Source organism: Lagopus leucura, unplaced genomic scaffold, assembly GCF_019238085.1.
Source record: "Lagopus leucura isolate 7727_CA_CO unplaced genomic scaffold, USGS_WTPT01 Super-Scaffold_100002, whole genome shotgun sequence".
Lineage (NCBI taxonomy): Eukaryota > Metazoa > Chordata > Aves > Galliformes > Phasianidae > Lagopus > Lagopus leucura.
The window spans coordinates 27854667-27874731 of record NW_024962263.1 but is presented as its reverse complement, the minus strand read 5'-3'; the positions used below and the strand labels follow the sequence as shown (position 1 = coordinate 27874731).

General features: G+C 43.2%; 1 protein-coding gene across 2 annotated transcripts in view; it reads left to right on the top strand.

Annotated features, from left to right (window-relative positions):
- The window catches only part of EPB41L4B (erythrocyte membrane protein band 4.1 like 4B), a 166839-nt gene extending 153645 nt beyond the window's left edge, over positions 1 to 13194 (top strand). Inside the window, exons 23-25 of one of the 2 annotated variants that reach the window (XM_042868647.1) lie at positions 3988 to 4056; positions 6574 to 6737; positions 8537 to 13194. In XM_042868647.1, the coding sequence (XP_042724581.1) occupies positions 3988 to 4056; positions 6574 to 6737; positions 8537 to 8606 (303 nt within the window). In that variant the 3' untranslated portion in view covers positions 8607 to 13194. The remainder of the gene's footprint in view (positions 1 to 3987; positions 4057 to 6573; positions 6738 to 8536) is intronic. The other variant, XM_042868648.1, reaches the window with a different exon arrangement.
- Positions 13195 to 20065: the final 6871 nt, after the last annotated feature.

Sequence of the window (20065 nt, the reverse complement as noted above, 5' to 3'; positions counted from 1 at the left end):
TTTTTTTTTTTTTTTTTTTTTTTTTTTTTTTTTTTTTTTAAAGAGCCAAGTGTTCTTTTAAGCTTAGTAAATTCTCAACCTGCCAAGCTAAACATTCTAGACAAGGAGCTACTTGTCCGATGCAGTTCTGCTATGGTGGTACACCCTGAGCATTCAAGCAAGGCATGCGAGGCTGTGAAATGAGCCCTCAGCATGTACAGGGCTGCTGGGGCATGCAGAGCCTTCACTCCCTTTCTACGCCATGCCCCTGTGACGTGACAGGTACCTCCAGGGCCTTATTTTAAAATTGTTTTGTGGTTGTTGACTTTGACTATAAGACTGTTTTCACTCCTGTGGGGAGAACAGGTGTGGTTAAGATCTTGTTTTACACTTGAAAGTCTATCTATGCAAGAACGCAGCTCTGTCCTCTTGTTGCTCATGATGTTTCTGCAGCCTCTGGGATACCAGGTGGTCCTTCCTTCTCCCTCGTCCCCTTGTATTTGCAATCCCAGATGAAGCCTGGAAGCTCCTGAAGGTCTCCAGGAATGGAAGAATGGCAGATCTGCCATAGATGGTGGAGGTGGCTCTACTCCTCTTCCCTTCTCAGTCCCCAGGTGGTGACATTTAGGTCTTGGCCTCTGGTTCTAGTCAGGGAGCAGTTCTGTTTTCTGAGCTACTTGGAGTTTTGACACTAGACAATAAATCCATCCCCAAGGCAGGGCTCAGGAAGTGACTGACATCAACACTGCCCTCCTGGAATGGTGGGGCAGGAGCAGGCAGGGTTTTCTTCCCCCTCTCAGGGGCTGGTGCAGCTGCTGTCCTCAGCCCACTGGTGGGCATAGTGGACATGCACAAGAAGGCTAACGTGTATTCTTGAGTAAAATGGCCTTTCAGATTTCCAAATGCAGTTTTATGTAAGCCAGATGCCTAACTGATGCTTTTCCTTACTTCCTTCCCATTTTACCTTAGACTCAGTCTGAAAAGAGTTCACAGAATTGCAGACGTTGGAAGGGACCTGAAGAGATCATTCAGTCCAACACCCCTGCTAAAGCAGGTTCCCTGCAGCAGGTCACAAAGGAAGGTGTCCAGATGGATCTAGAATACAATATCCATGTAGGAGACTCCACAATCTCTCTGGGCAACCTTTTCCAGTGCTCTGTCACCCTTATTGTAAAGAAGTTCTTCTGCATGTTATTACAGAACTTCCTATGTTCAAGTTTTAGGCCATTACTCCTTCTCCTATTGCTACACACCACCAAGAAGAGCCTGGCCTCATCCATTTGCCTCCCACCTCCCTTTAGGTACTTATAGACATCAGTCTTCTTTTCTCCAGGCTGAACAGACCCAGCCTTTCCTCACATGGGGGGTGGTCCAGGCCCTTAATCATCTTTGTGGCCCTCTGCTGGACTCCTTCTAAGAGATCTGTCTTTTTTGATCCAGGGAGCCCCGAACTGGACACAGTAGTCTAAACGTGTTTCACCAGAGCAGGGTAAGAGGGGAGGATCACCTCTCTCGACCTGTTGGCCACACGCTTTTTAATGCACCCCAGGATCCCGTTGGCCTTTCTCGGCCACCAGGGCATGTTTCTGGCTCATGGCCAACCTATTATCCACCAGGACACCCAGGTTCTTCTCCGCAGTGCTCCTTTCCACCAGGTCAGCCCCTAACCTGTACTGATGCATGTGGTTATTCCTCTCCAGGTTCAAGCATTCTTGAGTATAATGAATTTTTCTGCACTTGGGTGGATTAGGATGTGATACCCATTTCCTTCTCAAATTATGAATAGATGAGGGCCTCTCACAGCACTGAGCAGGCAGCAACAGTGCTCTTATCAAAGCTCAGGGCAGGCAAACTAACAAATTGCTCAAACTGTGCCATCTGAGCAGCAGAAAGAAACAAGATGAAAAAAGAAAGACTAAATCCTAAAAGCTGAGCAGGATGGCTTCTCTTTCTCACTCTTAAATTGAACACATTTATGCTTTATTTTTTTCCCTCTGTCCCTTAATTTCTGTTTTCAGCTTCATTAAAATGCCGGAAATTGGTGGGTTTGGAACCTACAGAGCCTTTCATTTGTCAGGATTGTTTTATTCCTGAGGTTAAATAAGCACAGCTCCTTTAGAGAGGAATTCCTGCTGATAACTAAGCCAGATTATCTGGTTTTTGCTGGCCTCTGCCATAGGCACAGTTCACAGCACTGATTTTACAAGAAGGAGCTCTGCACCGCTACATGCCCCGGCGTGCTGCCAGGGCTGGCTGTCCCTGCACACCTCTGCTCCCAAACCTCAGTGGGCTCCTGAAAATTGTTCTGTGCCATTTTTCTTTTCTATATTCAGTAACTGCTCTTCATTTCCTTAATGAGCCCAACCTGCAAAATGAGAAAGATGTTGCCGGTAGCACATCAGACTCAACCTATCTATGAGCAATCAATTGTCCGTCCCTGTGCTGCTCTGCCCTTGGATAAAAGACTGCACCTGTAGTGGAGCATGCCTGTGCTTTGTCCTGTACTGTTTGTACCTGCAAGGAACTGTTGCGTCAATGCCAAGAGTAGGTTCAACCAGCAACATACGCTTTACTAAAACAGGATTATACATAAATCTATTTAAAAAAGTGAGATTTTCTTGAATGTATTTGCACAGGAAATTGTAATTTAAAACATTTTTCCTTTGCACAGTTGTTTGTTCACTTGCACCTCTGTGATTATAGCCACCTCTGTTCTGTTAAAAAAGGTATGTATCTTTGCCATCTATAATCCGTGTGTGTATGAAGCCTGACAATTAAGGCCAGACTAATTCCATGTATTTGCAGACGCAGCCCTACAGATGGCTGTTAATTTCCCTGGGCATCCTTATAAGCCAAATATGTTTCTGTTATTTTATTTGCAAAATAAACACTATACACTTAATTATATTTGATGTCATAATTTCAGGTTTTTCTTTGGCTTACAAGGGCTTAGGGTCCTCAGGCTAGCTGTCTTGATTATCCAACAGCAGTTCTGTAGCTGGAGGTAGTGAATTATGCTTGAAAACATGCACACCAAATGCATAGCATTTTCTATAATAAAGTGAAAAACACACCTGTACACTGAAAAATGTGGGGTTTTTTTTCTAAAATGGAAAGCGTGAAGTGCCATTCAAAGCATCTGATATTTTGTCTTCCCGTTGAATGAATGAGAAATGTCTGCACTCCAGAGAGGAAAATCATGAGAAACACCACGTGCAGTGGAGCAGGGCAGAAGTTATTTCCACTCTGAATGTTTCCTTAATTTCCATTAACATTTGAAGTAGTTCTAAGGGCAGAAGTGACTTCCAGCAGGCCGTGGGGCAAGTGACAGTATGCTTGGGGCTGAGCCCTGGTCATTCTTAGCCCTCTCTGCCCAGGGGACCAGGGACATGCTCATCTCTGACTGTGACCCCAAGTCCTGTGATGAAAACCCCCAAAACTCATCCCTGATTGGCAGCCCACAGCTGGATGCAGGCAGCCAGGTCCCAGCAAATGCCTGAAGCAAACCACTGTCCACAGGGCTTGTTTTACAGAGAGTTTGTCTTTCGATCCCATCTCAGTGATTGTTTGTCTTGGGCAGGAACTGTGTAACAGAAAATTTGGAAGTCCGAAATATGTATGGCATAAATAAAGTTCTTCAGATGAAGTTTCTGCAATGGAAAAAAAAAAAAAAAAGGTTCCTGTACTTTATATTGCATATTTTACAATGTGGTGCTCACTGAAGGAAGCAGGTAATGATCTGATGACTGTTTACAGGATTGAAAGGTACTTCGTGTGCATAACAAATTCGTGTCTCTCAGGTTTTCATATTTATGCTTTGACTGTTCCTCATCAGGTTTCTGTATGCATTTCTGGAGGGGTCTTTTCTGGTCTGGTCCAAGCACTGCTGAACTGCTCTGATTTGTTGGATGTGTCACTGTAGTTGCAATGCTTTGCTGCTTTTTTTTTTTTTTTCTTTTCCATTTTTATGCTCTGAAAGTAACATCTTTTTCTTTATCTTTTTTAAAGATAAAGACATTCCCTGCTGATACATCTAATCCTTTTTTCGATCCTTTTACAACAGTACCACAGTTTTCTGTAAGTAGAATGTGCAACTGAAAAGCTGTGTATTTAACACAATTCCAAGGAATAATTTAACAGTATTAGAAACATATGCGTTAAACAGTCCTCAAAAAAAGATAAACTCCAAGCAGACTTTAGAGTGCAAATCTGTTAAATATTCCCATTATGCAAATAATGAACGTGCCTGCATTCAGATATTGATGCATACTGGACAGAGGACTAAGAGTCAACTGATGAAGCTCGCTGCTAATGCAGCCAGTCCCCAAACACTGCTCTGCTCAGAGCTGCTGAGGGCTCACGCGAAGCTCAACAGCATCTTTCCAAGGGTGTGGGGATAGATGACTTAGTCCTCTCTCTAGCAACTGCATGGCCTGCTGCCTGAAACTGCCTGCTGTGCCATCACAAAAAGAAGCCGGATTTTCACCGAATTTGCATCTGAATTTTGAGGAAGAATTATAGTTAGCATGTTGATGACTACAGTGGTATCCTTGTTTAAACTCCTGTGTTTACTTAATAACCCAAGTCAAATATTAGACTTAATTCTTACTAAACTTTCAGAGATGGTGGGATTTAGAGCTTTTGGTAAACTGTGTGTGAGTATGAACAATCATTACACAACTCAAAAAGAAGTCCAATCCAAGCCCTACTTTAAAGGTAGAACATTATGTAATAAGTGTGACAAAATAATCTACAGACAATTCAGAGAATTTTAAAAGATTTTTGAGCACTTAATATAATGCAATATGGGATGTGGAACTCTGATTATAACCCTTCCCATTCTTTCCAGTATGAGGAGTGGTTCTGGTTTGTAAGCAATGTTCCCTGCCTATAGTAGTAAACCGCAGTAACTTCTGTTTTGTCAAATTACATCGACAGAATCAAGCATTTCAGACTTCAACCATAGCTTTTACTGGTAGCAGCAATCTATATCCAGCACAGAATCAGAGTCGTGTAACTCACTGCTGGGCCATATGCAGTGACTGGCTGCACTTATTGATTTAAAGAAAGAGGCTTTTCTTTCACAATAAACCTGATCATAGGACTGGATCTAAATGCTGCTTTTCCCCAGCAAAGTATTTGAAAGGTAGAGTTAGTCCTGCAGCTGGATATCACTCAAGTATCCTCCAGACATAGTCCCTGATGGCTACCAGCATTTCTGACTCCAGTTCCTTGTTTTGTTTTCCTTTTCCCTGCTTCCCCTTCACTTTTTCTTATTTATTCATTTATTTTGCTTGGAACAGAACATTGAAATGTTATTGAGGTCATGGCTTCTAATTTTGTGGTGCATATGCAATGATGTTGAGGAAAAAAAGCACAGAATTTTGTTTCCTATAATCTTTAAAAAGAAGGTTCATGCCAGGAACCCCTCTAAATTTCAGAAATTTCAAGTAGGCTTAATGGCCGTACTGCCAGTGGGTAGAAGTCACACAGACTTAAGTTAATGGAATTGTATCTGTTTAGACCAGCAAAATATTTTTTTCAAACATACGTAAATATGTAAATGCATACATATATAAAAAGATGCATTATATATGTACAGTAAAACCATTATCCCAAGCAAACACACTTTAGGACTCAGGACAAATCTTTAGCAAGTGTAATTTGCCATAGCACTGCTGTTTCAGTAGGGCTGGGAGAACTTACATCAGCTTCACAGGTAGTGCTGCTGCTCATACTCATCCCTTAGAGGATGGAATGCCAAAGTGATGTCCCTGTAGCCTGTCAGGCTGAGCTCTAAAAGATGAGTGAGGGAGGAGTCTGAACAGGATATATTAGCCAGTATTTACACGTAAGATTGACTGGGATTAAGGAAGGAGACTTTCTTTAGTTGCTTTTACGCTTTTACGCTTTCCATTTTCTTAATTTCATGGAATTGATGGAATTCCCGTTGCTTCAGAGCTTCTCTTGGAGCACATCACATGCTTTTAGTTGAAACACGAGCAAGGACATGCTAAGAAGGACAGAAAGAAAATGAACCTAATACAGCTATGCTTTCCTAGGCCCAAATAATTGTACCACTGGTTGAATTTGTGGTTGGTTGTTTTTTTTTTTTTTTTAGCATTAATGCCATGTGGCTTGCAGATTTTGAGGAAAAAAAATAAGAAAGGAAATTTGCTATTTGCATAGCTGGATAAATATCATATGCTCCCTTATGATGGTGACTTTTCTTCCTCCCTGCTGCAAAGTCTGAACAGAAGTTGCCATGATAGAAATCCAGCAGGAGTGCACCCCAAAGGTCCCAAGGTACTGGCAGCCTGCAGTTGCTCCATGATCTTCCCAGATCACACATACAGCTTAGTGCTACCCACTGTGGTTTGGCATAAGAAAGAGTCCCTGACAGTAAGTTGTGAATGCTGACAGCAGAGTTGGCCGCTCCATGAACACGCAGCTTGCACTGCAAGCTGCAGCCTCTCCTTCTCTTTATTAGCTGCTGGTATTGAGGGTTTGGCAATGAACAGGACTGAAGTGAGCAAGAGCAGTAGAAGCTAATCTACACTCTTTTCTTTCCCTGTCTGTGTGCATCTTTTGTAGGCAGAGTTCACAGACAGCAAATTGCAGTGCTGTGCGGTGCAGTCATCTCCCAAGCTTTCGCCGGTACCGAAATCTCCTGTTCTGAGATCCCTGGCAGAGCCTGTGCCGACTCCAACAGTGCAGACAATATACACGTCACATAAACCGATATCGCTGGCGGACAGGTACTGTGCAGCTCTTTCACACTCTGTGCATAAGGGAATTGGTGAGATATCTCTTTTTCTGTCTTAACTGCACTGGGGAAAGTTCACCTTCTTTCTAAAGTGCCTTTTTACCCCCGATACCAAAAGATTTTCAGTTGCTTCTCGATACTCAGAAGAGGTGGGTTTTGTAGGGAAGTAACTAGACTTTACGTCTCTGAGGCAAGAGAAACAAAAAAACAAAACAAAACCACAAGAACTTAATTAACTGCTGCAGCCAGCAGTGTACCATTTATATAGTCAATGGCCTGGAGAGAAAAGGTTGTGCAGATTTTCCTCAGACAAGTCATTTTCCCTGAACTACGTTTTTCCTTTAATAATTGCTATATTCCAATTTGTTTTTTGATATTAAATGTCCATGGGGGGGAAGCTGAAATTAAGAAATATCTGCCCTTCTAAATAAAAAACAGACACCGGTTTTCTTGTTTTCTTACTTTGTCCTCTTGGGTTTTTTTTGTTTCAGTTTGTTGGTTTTTTTTTCCTGTAATGTCAGCCTACAGTGATATTTCTTATAGTTTCTCGGAAAAACAAGCCATTCCATCTTTCCACTGCATTCAGTTTCTATTCCTCCATCCTATCAGTTTTGCACATTGGCTTCTTATTTCACAGTTTAATCAAAGCTGAATTTCCCAATCTGATGATTTACTGAATACAAATGTAGGAGTGGATATACTCAGTACTTTTGGAACACAAAAGGTCTGAAGCTTATGTCGAATAGAAAAATATTTCCTTGGCATTATGATATATTAGATGCTTCAATTTTGGATTTCCAGTAAATTCCCACTATCATTTGTTTAGTATTTTTGCAGATACTGGTTTAATTGCACCTGCACACTTGGTCAACACTTCTAACTCACCTTAAAATGTGTTGTTACAGTGAAAGTGTAATTGTGAAGCTGTAGTGCTAAACTAAAAGAGGGGAGATTTAGGTTAGACATTAGGAGGAAATTCTTTACTCAGAGGACAGTGAAGCAGTGTGCCCCGAGAAGCTGTGGGGGTCCCATTCTGGGAGGTACTCAAGGCCAGGTTGCATGGGGCCCTGGGCAGCCTGAGCTGGTGAGGGCAGCCCTGCCCATGGCATGGGGTTGGAACTGGGTGATCCTAAGGTACTTTTCAACCTAAGACATTCTATAATTGTATAATTGTCCATAATGGACAAAAACTGGCAAAATGTCTCCATAATGCTTTCCAAGCATTAACCACCGAACCCTCAGAACAACACAGTAAACTGTTGCTTTTCTTCCCAATTTTTGCTATTTATTAGAAATGGGACCAGCAGCTCAGGGCACTCCCAGTGAGAGATCTGGTGTGTGAGCAAGGACATCCAAGCTCTGCTTCCCCTACCCTGACCTGTGCACATGAAGTAAATTCAGTGTAGGTGGATGTCTATCCAACTCACACATTGCTGAGGAGCCAAGGGCTGTAACACCGTTCTTTTGAGAGCTGGCATTTACTGTAGCTGTTTTGCTTTATTTTTTGAGTCCTCATCCAGCTCCCTTTGAAATCGGTAGCCTTTAGCAGGAGTGAGGTTAAAACATAAACAGTTTAGCCATGTAGGTTTTTCTGTGTCTTTCTACTTGCTTCTGTTTGCTCTTCAGAAATATCAAGCTTTTGAATCAGCCATCAGTTATCAGCCTTTTCACTGAATTGAGTCTGACCTTTTCCCCCCTCTTTTGGTATTTCAAAAATGTTAATTATTTTAAATTGAAATCTGAGACTTATTGTGTTTCCCATAATTGGCTGTTTGTGCATTAATTACACAGCGCTGAGACTCTGAGGCGTGAACTTGAGAGAGAGAAAATGATGAAAAGACTCTTGATGACAGAATTATGAAATTCTCGCTTCCGTCTGATGGAGAATGGATTGGGGCCTTTCATGTGCCTTCTGTCTGTTTACATTCCTCTGCTTCTGTGTACTCAACATAATGCATCGGGAAAACGTGTGATATTCCTGACTCGCCTGGATTCACTATGGTTGGTTAAAATTCAGTCTTGGCTAGACTTTGACTTGAAGGAGTTCCTTTATTCGTTTGCTGCTGGGAAATAAACCTTCAATCCTTTCTCTCTCCTGAGATTTTATACTATTAACACAGTTAATTTCAGGTTTGGTTTTGGTAAATCTAGGGTAAAAAGGATCAGCAAGGAGCAAACTGATCTCTATTGGGAAACACTGTTCTGTACATATGTTAATAAGTGCACAGAAATTAATGTTATGCAGAATATTTTGATAGTAACATAGAAAATATGTCATTTTGTACAACTGAAAATTGCAATGAGCTACTGCTATTTGTTAAAGAACCGTTTTTAAAGCAGAAGAATGATTATTACTTCCTAACCCCAGGACTGTTAGTCTCCACAGAAAAACGAGTGGCTGTCTTACTAAATTCCTAACCTTAACCTTTACTCAGAGATACAAATAGCTGCAGGGGGAGGACACCTCTCCACACAGGTGTACGCACCCAACACCCCATAGTCTGCCTTCTCAACCTCAACCTGAAACTAAATCTGACTTTATTTCCATTAATGATTTAAAAAAAACCCCAGTTGTTTAAAGCAATTTGATACTGACTCTCTAGCTTGATACTGACTTTTTGTAACTTGGTGGGAAGTTCTAGCTTCCCCATGTTGCTGGGCACTCAGGCTTGCCCACACATAGATGGCTCCAGCTACAAAGCTTGGGCGGCACGAGTACAGCTAGCACAGCCAGGGTGCTTCCCCTCTCTGATTCACCTTCCTGCTGCATTGATTTATCGATCACATTAAAAATAATACAAATAGTTTGTGGAACAGGGTTGGGTGGGTGTTCTCATTAGCAGGACCGCAGCTTCAAGGAGTGTGTTGTGGTATACAGGTAATATGACCAACAGTTTCCTAAATTTTAAAGAGCAGTTCTCCATTTCCCCCTGTCCAGCAGTGCAGGGTTGCCTACAAAGCTACTAACAACTGACTGTCAGCTACGAGATACTATTCCAACAGGAAAGCTTTTGTGTGTTTTGTATGGCTGAAGATGTATATTTTTCTGTTACTCTGTACTCTGTGTTCTCTGGTTTGTACTAAGATAAAAGATTGTCCTTAATTTGATACTGATTACGATGGCTTTATCTCAGCTTAACCCGTTTGTTTGTGTGGAGGCTGGGAAGTGATTGCTGTGAGACTGAGTTTCCTTCAGTTAGCTTGTGCTCTTCTGCCTTCTCTTCGAGAGGAGAAATCTTGAGAGCATCACATGACTGTGGATTGCAATGTTAGAGGTATAAAATGACTTGTCTATCTTAGATTTACTGGGACACGAAACTAGCATGAGGCTTCCCAGTTAAAATCCAGCACCCCAAACCTTTCCGGTTACCGTGAAATGGGGACAAATAAACAGTACAACTGTGAGGTAGAAATCCGCAATGCAAAATGCAATGATATAGCTCAACATCAGGAATGGGCACAAGGAGTCATAGAAACACACCTGGACTGCAGATTTCAGAGCACTCCAATGACATTGCTGGGTAATCAGACACAACCTGTATGCTGTCCGTCTTCTGGTTATGGTGCCAAGGCGAATGTTTTCATGTACCTCTCCATCAGTCTGAGGTTATTAAAAATGAATTAGGAATATTAAATTGCTGTGAAGAGATCAGAAAGGAAGGGAACATGCAACACACATCAAAGTCTGCATTTTCTGTCTCCCATTTCTCCTTGTTCACCACTTCTCTAAAGGTCCCGATGGAAGGAGGAGGAGCAGCACCTTTGTCCACATCCAAACAGAACTGAGCACTGGAAAGAACAAATAAACAAAAACTCTAATTAGAGATCCTGTTTCAGGAAAGTAAAGTAGGTTTGCAAATGGCACAGCACTGGCCCTATCTGGACCTGGTCTGCTACCTGCAGTTAGGCAGTGCCCACTTCCATGTGATCCAGTGGCTGTTTCACAAAGTCATCACTGAGAGAAAAACAAAGGAAATCAAATTTGAGTGCACGCTTTGGTTGTACTGATTGCCTTGGAATGGACATTGAGAACCCTGCAATGTGCCTTCAGGTCTGGGGGTAAACATCCAGTTCCCTGCATTAGGGCAGTCTGGTCACATACGCAAAAGCCTTTAGTAAAATGGAATGCCTGACTCAGACCAGCCCTTCTGATTTTCTTGCTCATCAACAAGCTATTAGTTTATTTTTTTAAGTGCAGCCTTTTACTTCTGTTGTCTAAAAATTCTTACGCTAAATTATTCAGAACCGGAAAGCAAAAAATGTGAACCAAGGTGACTGCAGTGGCCCATGTCCCCACAGCTGGGGCTGCTCTGGCCTGGCTGATCTCCTCTGTCCCCCCAAATGGAGAGGGAAAGGCTCGTGTGGTCACTCAGTTCCAGTGGGGCATTTCCCAAAAAACCCCCACATACGTTGCCTTGTCTTGTTTTAGTGTCTTATCTACTGGCTGCCACTGTTTCCTGTTCTGCAGTCTAATGGAGCTTTATTTAACACATTAGACTGATACTGAACTAAACTTTTAGCTGCATAATGTCATCATGTTGTTCTTTCTTATTATGTATTTTCTTCAGCCACTCCTAAGCATTTCAGTTTCTACATCCTTTGAATATCAAACACTCCTGCCTCGCCTCCAGTTGGAAATCATAACTTTAGGACACCTGTGATCCAAACTACAGCAAACAAGACAATGTCAACATGAACATATGCTGGGGGCATATAGTCTAGGTTTGCCCCTAGGCTTTAACTTTACAGGTGTGAAAGGATACTCTGCCCAAAGGAATGTCTATAAAATAGCGCAGAAGTATCTGAGCTAGCTTTAATGAGCTTGCATATGTAGTTGTGGCAGCATGAAGCCCAGCACAGGCTATCATTATCATGTACATTGACACATGTAAAGATAACACATTTAAACAGCAGCCTTCTGAAGCATGGTCTCCAGAGCTAGTGACAGAACGGGGTGGCTGGAAGGAAACCTGCCCTCCAGCCTTCCAGGGACAGGGTTCATCTCACCTAATGCTATATGTCCAGCTCTCACCTGCAGAGAGATCCAAGGGACTGCCTTCCAGAGGTGCCTCTGACTTCAGTGTCTGCTTTTGAATTGCTTATAATTAAGTGAGATGAATCCTGCCCTCTGTCCCTCTGGTTAGGCCTACATTGCAAGCCCTTGCCAACAAGGCTACACCATCCAGGGGTCCTTTGAGATTCGATTTGTGACCAGCATAGCTCTGTAAGCAAGAACTAGCTCATTAGATGTAAATATGCCACTGAACACCCTGTTGTCAGAACAGCTTTCTTCCCTCACGGGCGGGGGGGGGGGAGCAAAGAGCTGGGACAGCCGCCACTGGCTGGAGCTGAGAGGCATCAGCTGGTGTTATGAGACCAGGACAGCTGGGGATGCTTCCTGTATGGCCACACTGGCAAAGCCTCTGGGGCTCCCGGCTTTCAGCAGAGCCCAACAGGGCGCCCTGACCTGGCAGGCAGAGCTCTGCTTTCAAGTGTGAAGTTGCCAATTGGCAGAATGCAAGGTTGTCATGCTTCAGTGATTCAAGCAAAATTTAGCGGCCAATTCAGCAGCTATGCAAGGAGTTAAATATTTTCTCATATTGCAATCTCTTATGGAAGCCAACAAGCCAACCAATTGTGGCTCATTTTTGTGTGGTTCAGGTGTTTTCACTATTTTGTTTAAAAGGGGATAATGGGGTTTTCGAAATCCCCAGTCTCAATCGGATCCCACACTGTGTGCAGATCTCTCACGTTCAAATGTACTCAGCTCTCCTGGAAATGCAGTGTTTGAAAATTAACTCCTGGGAAGCTTTAGCTCGTGGCTTCACATCTCTCTTGATACAGGACCCTATGTGCTCATGAAACAGAGCTGGCAATGCAGGGAAATGTTTCATTGGAGGCAGCACCATGTTTTGTTTGAACTGTTTATGAATATCATTTGTTTTTCTTTTCTTTTTTCTGTTTATTCTTCTGAATACATTTCTGGTTCATTGGCTACAAAAACCTACTCGTAATTATGCAACGGAATATTGTTTCCTTCTTTTCTTCTATTTTCTTTTCTTTATTTCTATTTTTTTTTTAATTTTGATGTCCTGATGTTTAAGGAGTTTGCAATAAATATACTGGTGCTGATCTGTAATTGCATGTAAGATCAGCCTCACAACTGTGTTTTGTAAAGTTAAGTGCCGTAAAAGAACCCATGGGAAGGAGAAGGAAGAGAGGGAGTGAGGGGAGGAGAAGGCTTCTCTGGCAGCTGCAGCCTAGGCTGGTGGGCAGCAGCTTTAAGGAAAGATTGCTCACCTCGTTTTGTTCCATCTGGGTAGCAGCATGTATCACCAGACAGTGTGTGATGGCATTTTGTTGAAAACATGCCTGGAGAGAAACTTTTACGGCTCAGCTGTTTACCTGTTCCTGTATTCATGCCTGCAATAAATGAGATGAAAAATAAATCACGGAGTCTGAGCAATTTGTAGTCAGATGAATGATTTAGGAGGCATGGGACCTCCTAAACATGTATATAACTTTCCATGAACACATACATAAGGGAAACACGTGGTCGAGTTGTATGTGCTGGTTATCTGTGGGCCCTCAGTAGGGCACACTCTGCTGAACTTCACAGCAATGGAACCTTGGTGAGACCAAGGCAGAGCTACATGAACCATGGCATGCTGCTGGTGTCTGAGCTGGGTCCCCAGTGTAGCAAAAGGCATTGCTGGGATGCAGGGCTGGGGATAAGGCATCCACTGCACTCAGGGCTGAGAGACCCCAACTTTCTGAGCTGCTCTGTGAAGGAAAATGCAATAAATACGTAAATATGTTAAAAAGTATTCTAAAATATAATTGTAAGTAGTTTTTGTTTAAATACAATTAAAACATTTCACTTAGATTTTGTCCTTGGTCTTGCCAGCCTTTCAGTCTAATGGAAAGCTGCTTCAGAATGAAACATTTCTACTTTCTTTTGTTCAAAGATCTCTAAATTAGGACATTTTCACATTCACTTTCCCAATGCATTTATGAAATGAAATCCCAGTAATATTCACCCCATTTTCTGAGGCTGCCAAAACTCTGTACTGGGAAGGAATACGGTCCCATCACAATTTCTCCAGCTGGGTGTTCATCTATTTTTAATCTCTACACAGGGAAATGCAACAGATCAATGTTCTTCCATCAGCACTCAATTTATACCAAGAAAATTGATTATCCAGCCAGAAAATCTAGTTAATTAATTCCCCTTAAGATCTGTCTTTACTAAAAAAAAATAGTGTTCTGGGGTGCAGGGGATGAGCAGCTGTGCACTGAAAGGTCGCCTAAGACACCTGTGTAACTTGGCTGGGACTATGAAGCACGAGGACTGTAGAGATATAAATCTGAAACATTTCTTGTTTTATTATCTAGTGACTGATCTACGGGAGTGGACGTGAGGTCATTAAGATCAAGTCTCTTTCTCAGGGGGTGTGCTTTCTAGAGTAGAAAAGAGACATTGCACAGGAGCTATTAACTTTGAGGGAAGATGAGGCCATAGCTGGCAGCCCACCCATGCTGCACAAAGCCTATTGTGGGTCAGGAAGATGCCCGTGCAGATGCAGGTTGGTGAAGCAAGCCCCAGCCCTTGTGAGATGCCACAGCCATGTTCTTGCCACCCTCAGTGAAGCCATTGGGTGGCCAGCACAGGGATCCCCACATGCCTAAGTTCAATTTACCCTACAGAAGAACCCTACAGCAACCCCCCCGCCCCAGGGCTGGCCGTCACCATACCTATGGAAGAGACCATACAATCGCAGAATATCCTGAGTTGGAAAGGACCCATAAGGATCACTGAGTCCAACTCCTGGCTGCATACAGCACCACCCAAAAACCAGACCATATGGCTACTAGTGGTGTCCAGACACCTCTCGAGCAAGCTCCAGCAAGGCTGGTGCCATGACCTATGGAGCACGCTCCAGTGCCCAACCAGCCTCTAGTGAAGAACCTTTTCCTGATATCCAGCCTGAGATGCCAGGGAATGAGGAAATTCATAGTAGATCAGCCACTGCCCTCCAACTGCCCAGAGCAGATTCATGGGAGCATCCCATCCCCTGGTGGGAGGTAAGGAGAACAGCCTTACCCTTTCTGTAAGAAGCCAGGCATGAGATCTGCAAAGCTGAGGCATCAGACACCTTTGGCAGCTGCGACCATCACAGCTCTTTCCTGTGCACTGTCAGCATCACATACAGCATATGGGGTGGCTGTGCTCCAGGCTCTAAGGCTGTGATGGTCAGGGGAAGAGGAGGGGAAAGCAACAGGGAGAAAGGGAGCAGCAAGCCACCCACACCGTCTGCTGCTGGTGCCCTGACAGCTAAGCACCACCTAAAGAAATGTTTGCCTTTTTAGTTTATTATATAACAACACATATAAAACTGCACTGTTACATATGTGATTGATATTAGTTATGCATAATTGTATATTTTCAGTGTATGTGAAATACAGTGCCAGTGACCACACATCAGAGTATCTGGCACAGCATCTCACAGTAGGGATGTGTAAAAGCCACATGGATTTTACTGCTCCATGCGCTGATTGCCCTGCTCTGCAATGGAGAGCTGCTCACCCTCCCACACTGCTCTCTCTCTGCCTTCCTTCAGCAAAATCTTTTGGACATGCAAGGAGAACAGCACAAATTCTTTGGTTTACAGAAGATATTTACCCACTGATGCTTAACATCACAGAGCCTAATGATTTGAAGAACTCAAGAATCCTTTTTTTTTAAAAAAAAAAAATTGCCTTGCTGTTTTCTAGAACAACAAAAATGAGATTTCTGTGCTAACTGTTGCCTGCTCTGGCCATGCTGGGTGGGTCCTCTCTATGTGCCAGGATTGGCAAGGGCAAAAGTGGCTTGGCAGGAAGAGAAAAGGGTTTTCTTTTGGAGTGGACTGTAGGTACCCCAGCATCTCCATCCAACCTGCAGCAGTGCTGCTTCCAGGCTGCCTGGGACACTGTGACGGCCAGAACGCCACCATGAGGGACTTCTGGTGACTTCACCATGAGGGAACATCATACTACTATGTCAAACTTTGAACCACAGAAAATAAATGTGAGATGGGGTGAAAGACATTAAGGCCCTGCAGCATGTCTGGAGAAAGGAAATGAAGGTGTGAAGGGTCTGTAGCACAAGTACAGAGAGGGGCTGAAGGAACTGGGATTATTTACTCTGGTGAGAAGGAGGCTCAGGGAGACGTTATTGCTCTCTACAATGACATGAAAGGAGATTGTAGCAAGTCTGGGGGGAGGGAGTCAGCCTTTTCTCCCAGGTGATGGTGATAGGAGTATGTCTTCAAGCTGCACCAGGGGATTGGATGTTAGAAACAATTTCTTCTCAGAAAGAATAAAAGAATAGTGAGATATCGAAACAGGCTGCCCAGAGAGGTGGTGGAGTCACTGAACCCAGAGATGTTCAAGAAATACGTCAGTGGTGCACTGAGAGACAGGTTAGTGGGCATGATGGGGAAGGGTTGGACTAGATGATTGTAGTGGTCTTTTCCAACTGTAATTATTTTATGATTCAATGTCTCATTTCTCCATAAAGCCAAACTGCCAACTCATTAATCTCCATCAGGTGCTCCAAAGTAAGTGCTCTTTTCCCAAAGCAACACAGCTGGAATTAATCTTGCAACATATAGTGTGAAATAAATCACAAGGGCAGCACAGGCTGGATGCTACTCTCCTTCTTTTACTTTTTTAATAGGAACACAACCTCTCACCTGCCAAACCTGAACTACGGTTGTGGAAACAAAATCAGTAACAAAGATCTAGGTTTGCCCACCTGGTCTCACAGGAGAAATACCATTAAACCACAGTGAAGCTATATTAATTGTTTTTTTTTTTTTTTCCTTTGTGTGTGTGTGCTATGAAAAACAAACAGACAAACCAACAGAAAAAAACAAACAAACAAAAAAAAACCCACAAAAATCAGGTCTGCAGAGCAGCAGCTAGCAAGCCATAGTTGCTAAATATCTTTCTGAAAGGAGGGAAACCATCTTCCAGCAGACAGAATGGTATTTCTCAGCAATGCACTTTCATCCACTTGCAAGATATCCAGCTCCCATCCTACCCCACCAACTCAACTTTGGTTTCCCAATATGGAGAAAACTGCTGGTGCTCCCACTGGTAGTGTGAAACATCCCATACAAGCTGCCCTGTGCCTGTCCAGCTCAGCTTACTCAATGCTGAAAGATGTGGGTGAGCTGCTGTGCTCACTGCATTTGAAGGATCCTACCATAAAACAGTGTGAGGTCAGCAATGAATTAAAAAAAAAAAAGTGTGTCTTCGTAGATCTCAGCAGCCTTGTCTCCCAGCTGTATGCGTTACATATGAATGCAGCAGCAAAAACTCCAAGCTCCTCTTTCTATGGATATCTTAATCCCAAAAGAAACTCTCCTGCAACACTGAATTGGTTCGGGCAATCTCCACATGCCTGAGAGGAGCCTTACGATGTGTAAGACTTCTCTCCTTGGAGCATCCCAGGGCAGTTCCTGTCTCCCCTGGCAGCTCCTGGCCATCCTGTTCTGGCACTGCAATCTTTATGGGGAGAGCTGGCACAGCTCCTTTGGCACATCTTGTCCTAAAGTCCAATTAGTGTTGTTTATGCTCAGATAGTAACTGAAAGGATAAAAAAAGTGATGCTTCAGTTGGTCAACAAGAGCGAGGGGATAAATGTAATTAAAATAAATGCAATATATTGTGAGATGCTACCATTTAATTAAAAGTATATGAATTATGCATGTGTCTCTCCTACAGCCTGTAAACGTGGGCTCAAGCAGTTGCTGATACGCTCATTCATGCTAGCACCCCATGCAGCACACGGCTGCTTAATGTCCCTCTCACATTCTGTACAAATCTTTAGGGGTAAATAAGAGCATACATGGGGTGTCTGGACTTATTGCTTTTCCACGTTCTCAGGCAGCCAGGCTTGAACCTCATCCCACGTTGGGAAGATGGAGAACACCTTTTGGGTACCTCATACAATATCAGCCCCCAAAATCATGCCCTTTAGTGGCATACAATGGCCCAAAGGGAAGCAGTAGGGAAGGGACCAGGAGAACAGTAGATAACTCACAGGGCTGAGATATAAGTAAGAATCTCAAAGGAGGAAAGAGCTCAGCACTCACAGCTCCTCAGAGCCAGCACTGCCCCACGTTCCTCAGGGCTGGGCTAAGCTGCCAGCAATCTGATGGCAGGCCCTTTCATTAGTATGGAAGAGCATCCTCCTGTAAACAATCTGCTGTCCTTAGAAGTAAACAGGAAGTCTTTCCCATCAAGGCAGACAGATGCTCTTTGTGGAGCTGCCATGCCCATCACAGCAGAATGCATGCAGGGCTATGCCATCCATCTTCTTCTAAAGGCTGCTTCCCTCTCAGCTCATCTACCAAATGCAGTGACCAAAGTGCCGGGAGAAAAAACAGATCCCATTATTATTAGCAGAAAATGCAACTGCCCATTATGAAATTAAAACAGGAAGTGAAGCATCTGGGGGAGGCAGGGAGGGAGATTTCTCCCCCTAATCACTTAACAGAGGTCTATACATAGAGTTAGAGCTTGCAGTAAATCACGTCTTGTAATTGGCCAGATGTGCAAACTTATGAAACATTAATCCAAATGTTCCTCTCTGGCTGATTTACTGTTGACATGTTCCTCATTTCCATGCCTTACAGAAAAGAGAATGGAAAAGATCTTTCCCTTTTCTTAGCACGCTTTCACAAGTTCTGCCTGTTTCTTCTAGTTAAGCTTTGGCCTGGGTTCAGCAAGGCACTTAACGCTGCACCACATGACTGTCTCTCAGGCCTTGCCCAAAATAGATGGGGAAATTCAAACAGCATCCGACTGCATGTGATGCCAGGACTTCACATCATGAGATTTCTGACTAGGTGCATTTGATCAGCCAGACTCTGCTGTTTTTCTGCATGCTTTCTCACTGATGAAAGGAATAATACATAACAAATCCTTGAAGCTGTGGCCTGCTGTAAGAAAGATAGGTGGTTTGTTTTCTTCCCTTCATGGCTAGGTCGGGATAAACACGTTGGACTGAGCTTGCAGGGCTCAGGAGATGTATGGATCTCATCTCCTGCTGGATGCTGGAAGCAAAATAAAGTTCATATAAAAAAAGAAATAAAGTTCATATAGTGGGATTTCATCTAAAACATCCACATGGAAATGGGATCACTTCAGAAGGACTAGCAATGAACGTACAGGTATCAGTTAGATACTGAACCCAAATAAATGTGACCTCTCTCAAAAAAAGAAGTCCTATTGGCATTTCTACCACGGAAAGACAATGGACAAATGCTGCATCTGCTTCAGAACAGCCCAGTTAGAACTTTCTGGCCAATCTGGAGCAACTGGGCTGTCAACAAGAATTAATATGAGGCAGCCAGCATGAGTACACAACATGACTTATAAGCAGTTAATCTGTTTGGTCTAGAAATTGTGCAAATGTAAACTCTGCTGTTGGTTGATAGAATTTCTATTGGATACGTACCACTGGGATATAAAAAACCAACACAGTGATTCAACTCTTGTTTTCTAGGAGTTGTACTGCAGAAAGCCCAGACATAGCACCAGCAAGGAAAGGGTAAGCAGGTTGCATTAATGTTGAGGTGCTTGAGATGCTTCTGAAGGCACAGGCTTGCAGCTGTCATAGGGTAACTCAGAAAACAGGCTGAAATCCAGTAACGGCAGTCCTACAAAACAAACTTTCCTAGCTTCTGGGCTCATGAGAGGCAAGGAGAGGGCTCTTAAGGAGAGACTCCAAGCCCCTTTCCTTGGAGTCAGGGTATACCCTGTATTTGTCAGACTTCTCGAGCTAAAGAAAGGAATAAATCCTTGCTTCTGCTCTGAACAAACCCTGTCATTCAAAGCTGAGAGAGGTCTTGCTTATCATGATAAAGAAAATTCAAGGCTTGGCACTAACCAGGGAGGGCACAGTGTACTGTAATCAGTGTGGTACAAAAAAATTTGAAGAGAAAACCTAGTGAGAGTCCTGAAACCCTAGGAACCAGAAGGACAGAGTAACTACTCCCACATGAATCAGCACACATGTTCACACCTGGAAGAAACCTAAACAATACCTCAAAGGAATAAACAGCTCCATGTATTTGCTTCGGTGGCTTTCCAAGCTTGCTGGAAAATGCTTTATTCGTAGGCATACCTATACTCTTTAATCAATTGACATCCTTTTCTTTCTGCCCGAAGGATTTACTCTTAGACCGTATTGTTTTGTAAATCACAGAGATGGTTCACTGGAATTGTTAAACTTCACTGAAATTTTATGCACAATGGCTGTGTCTC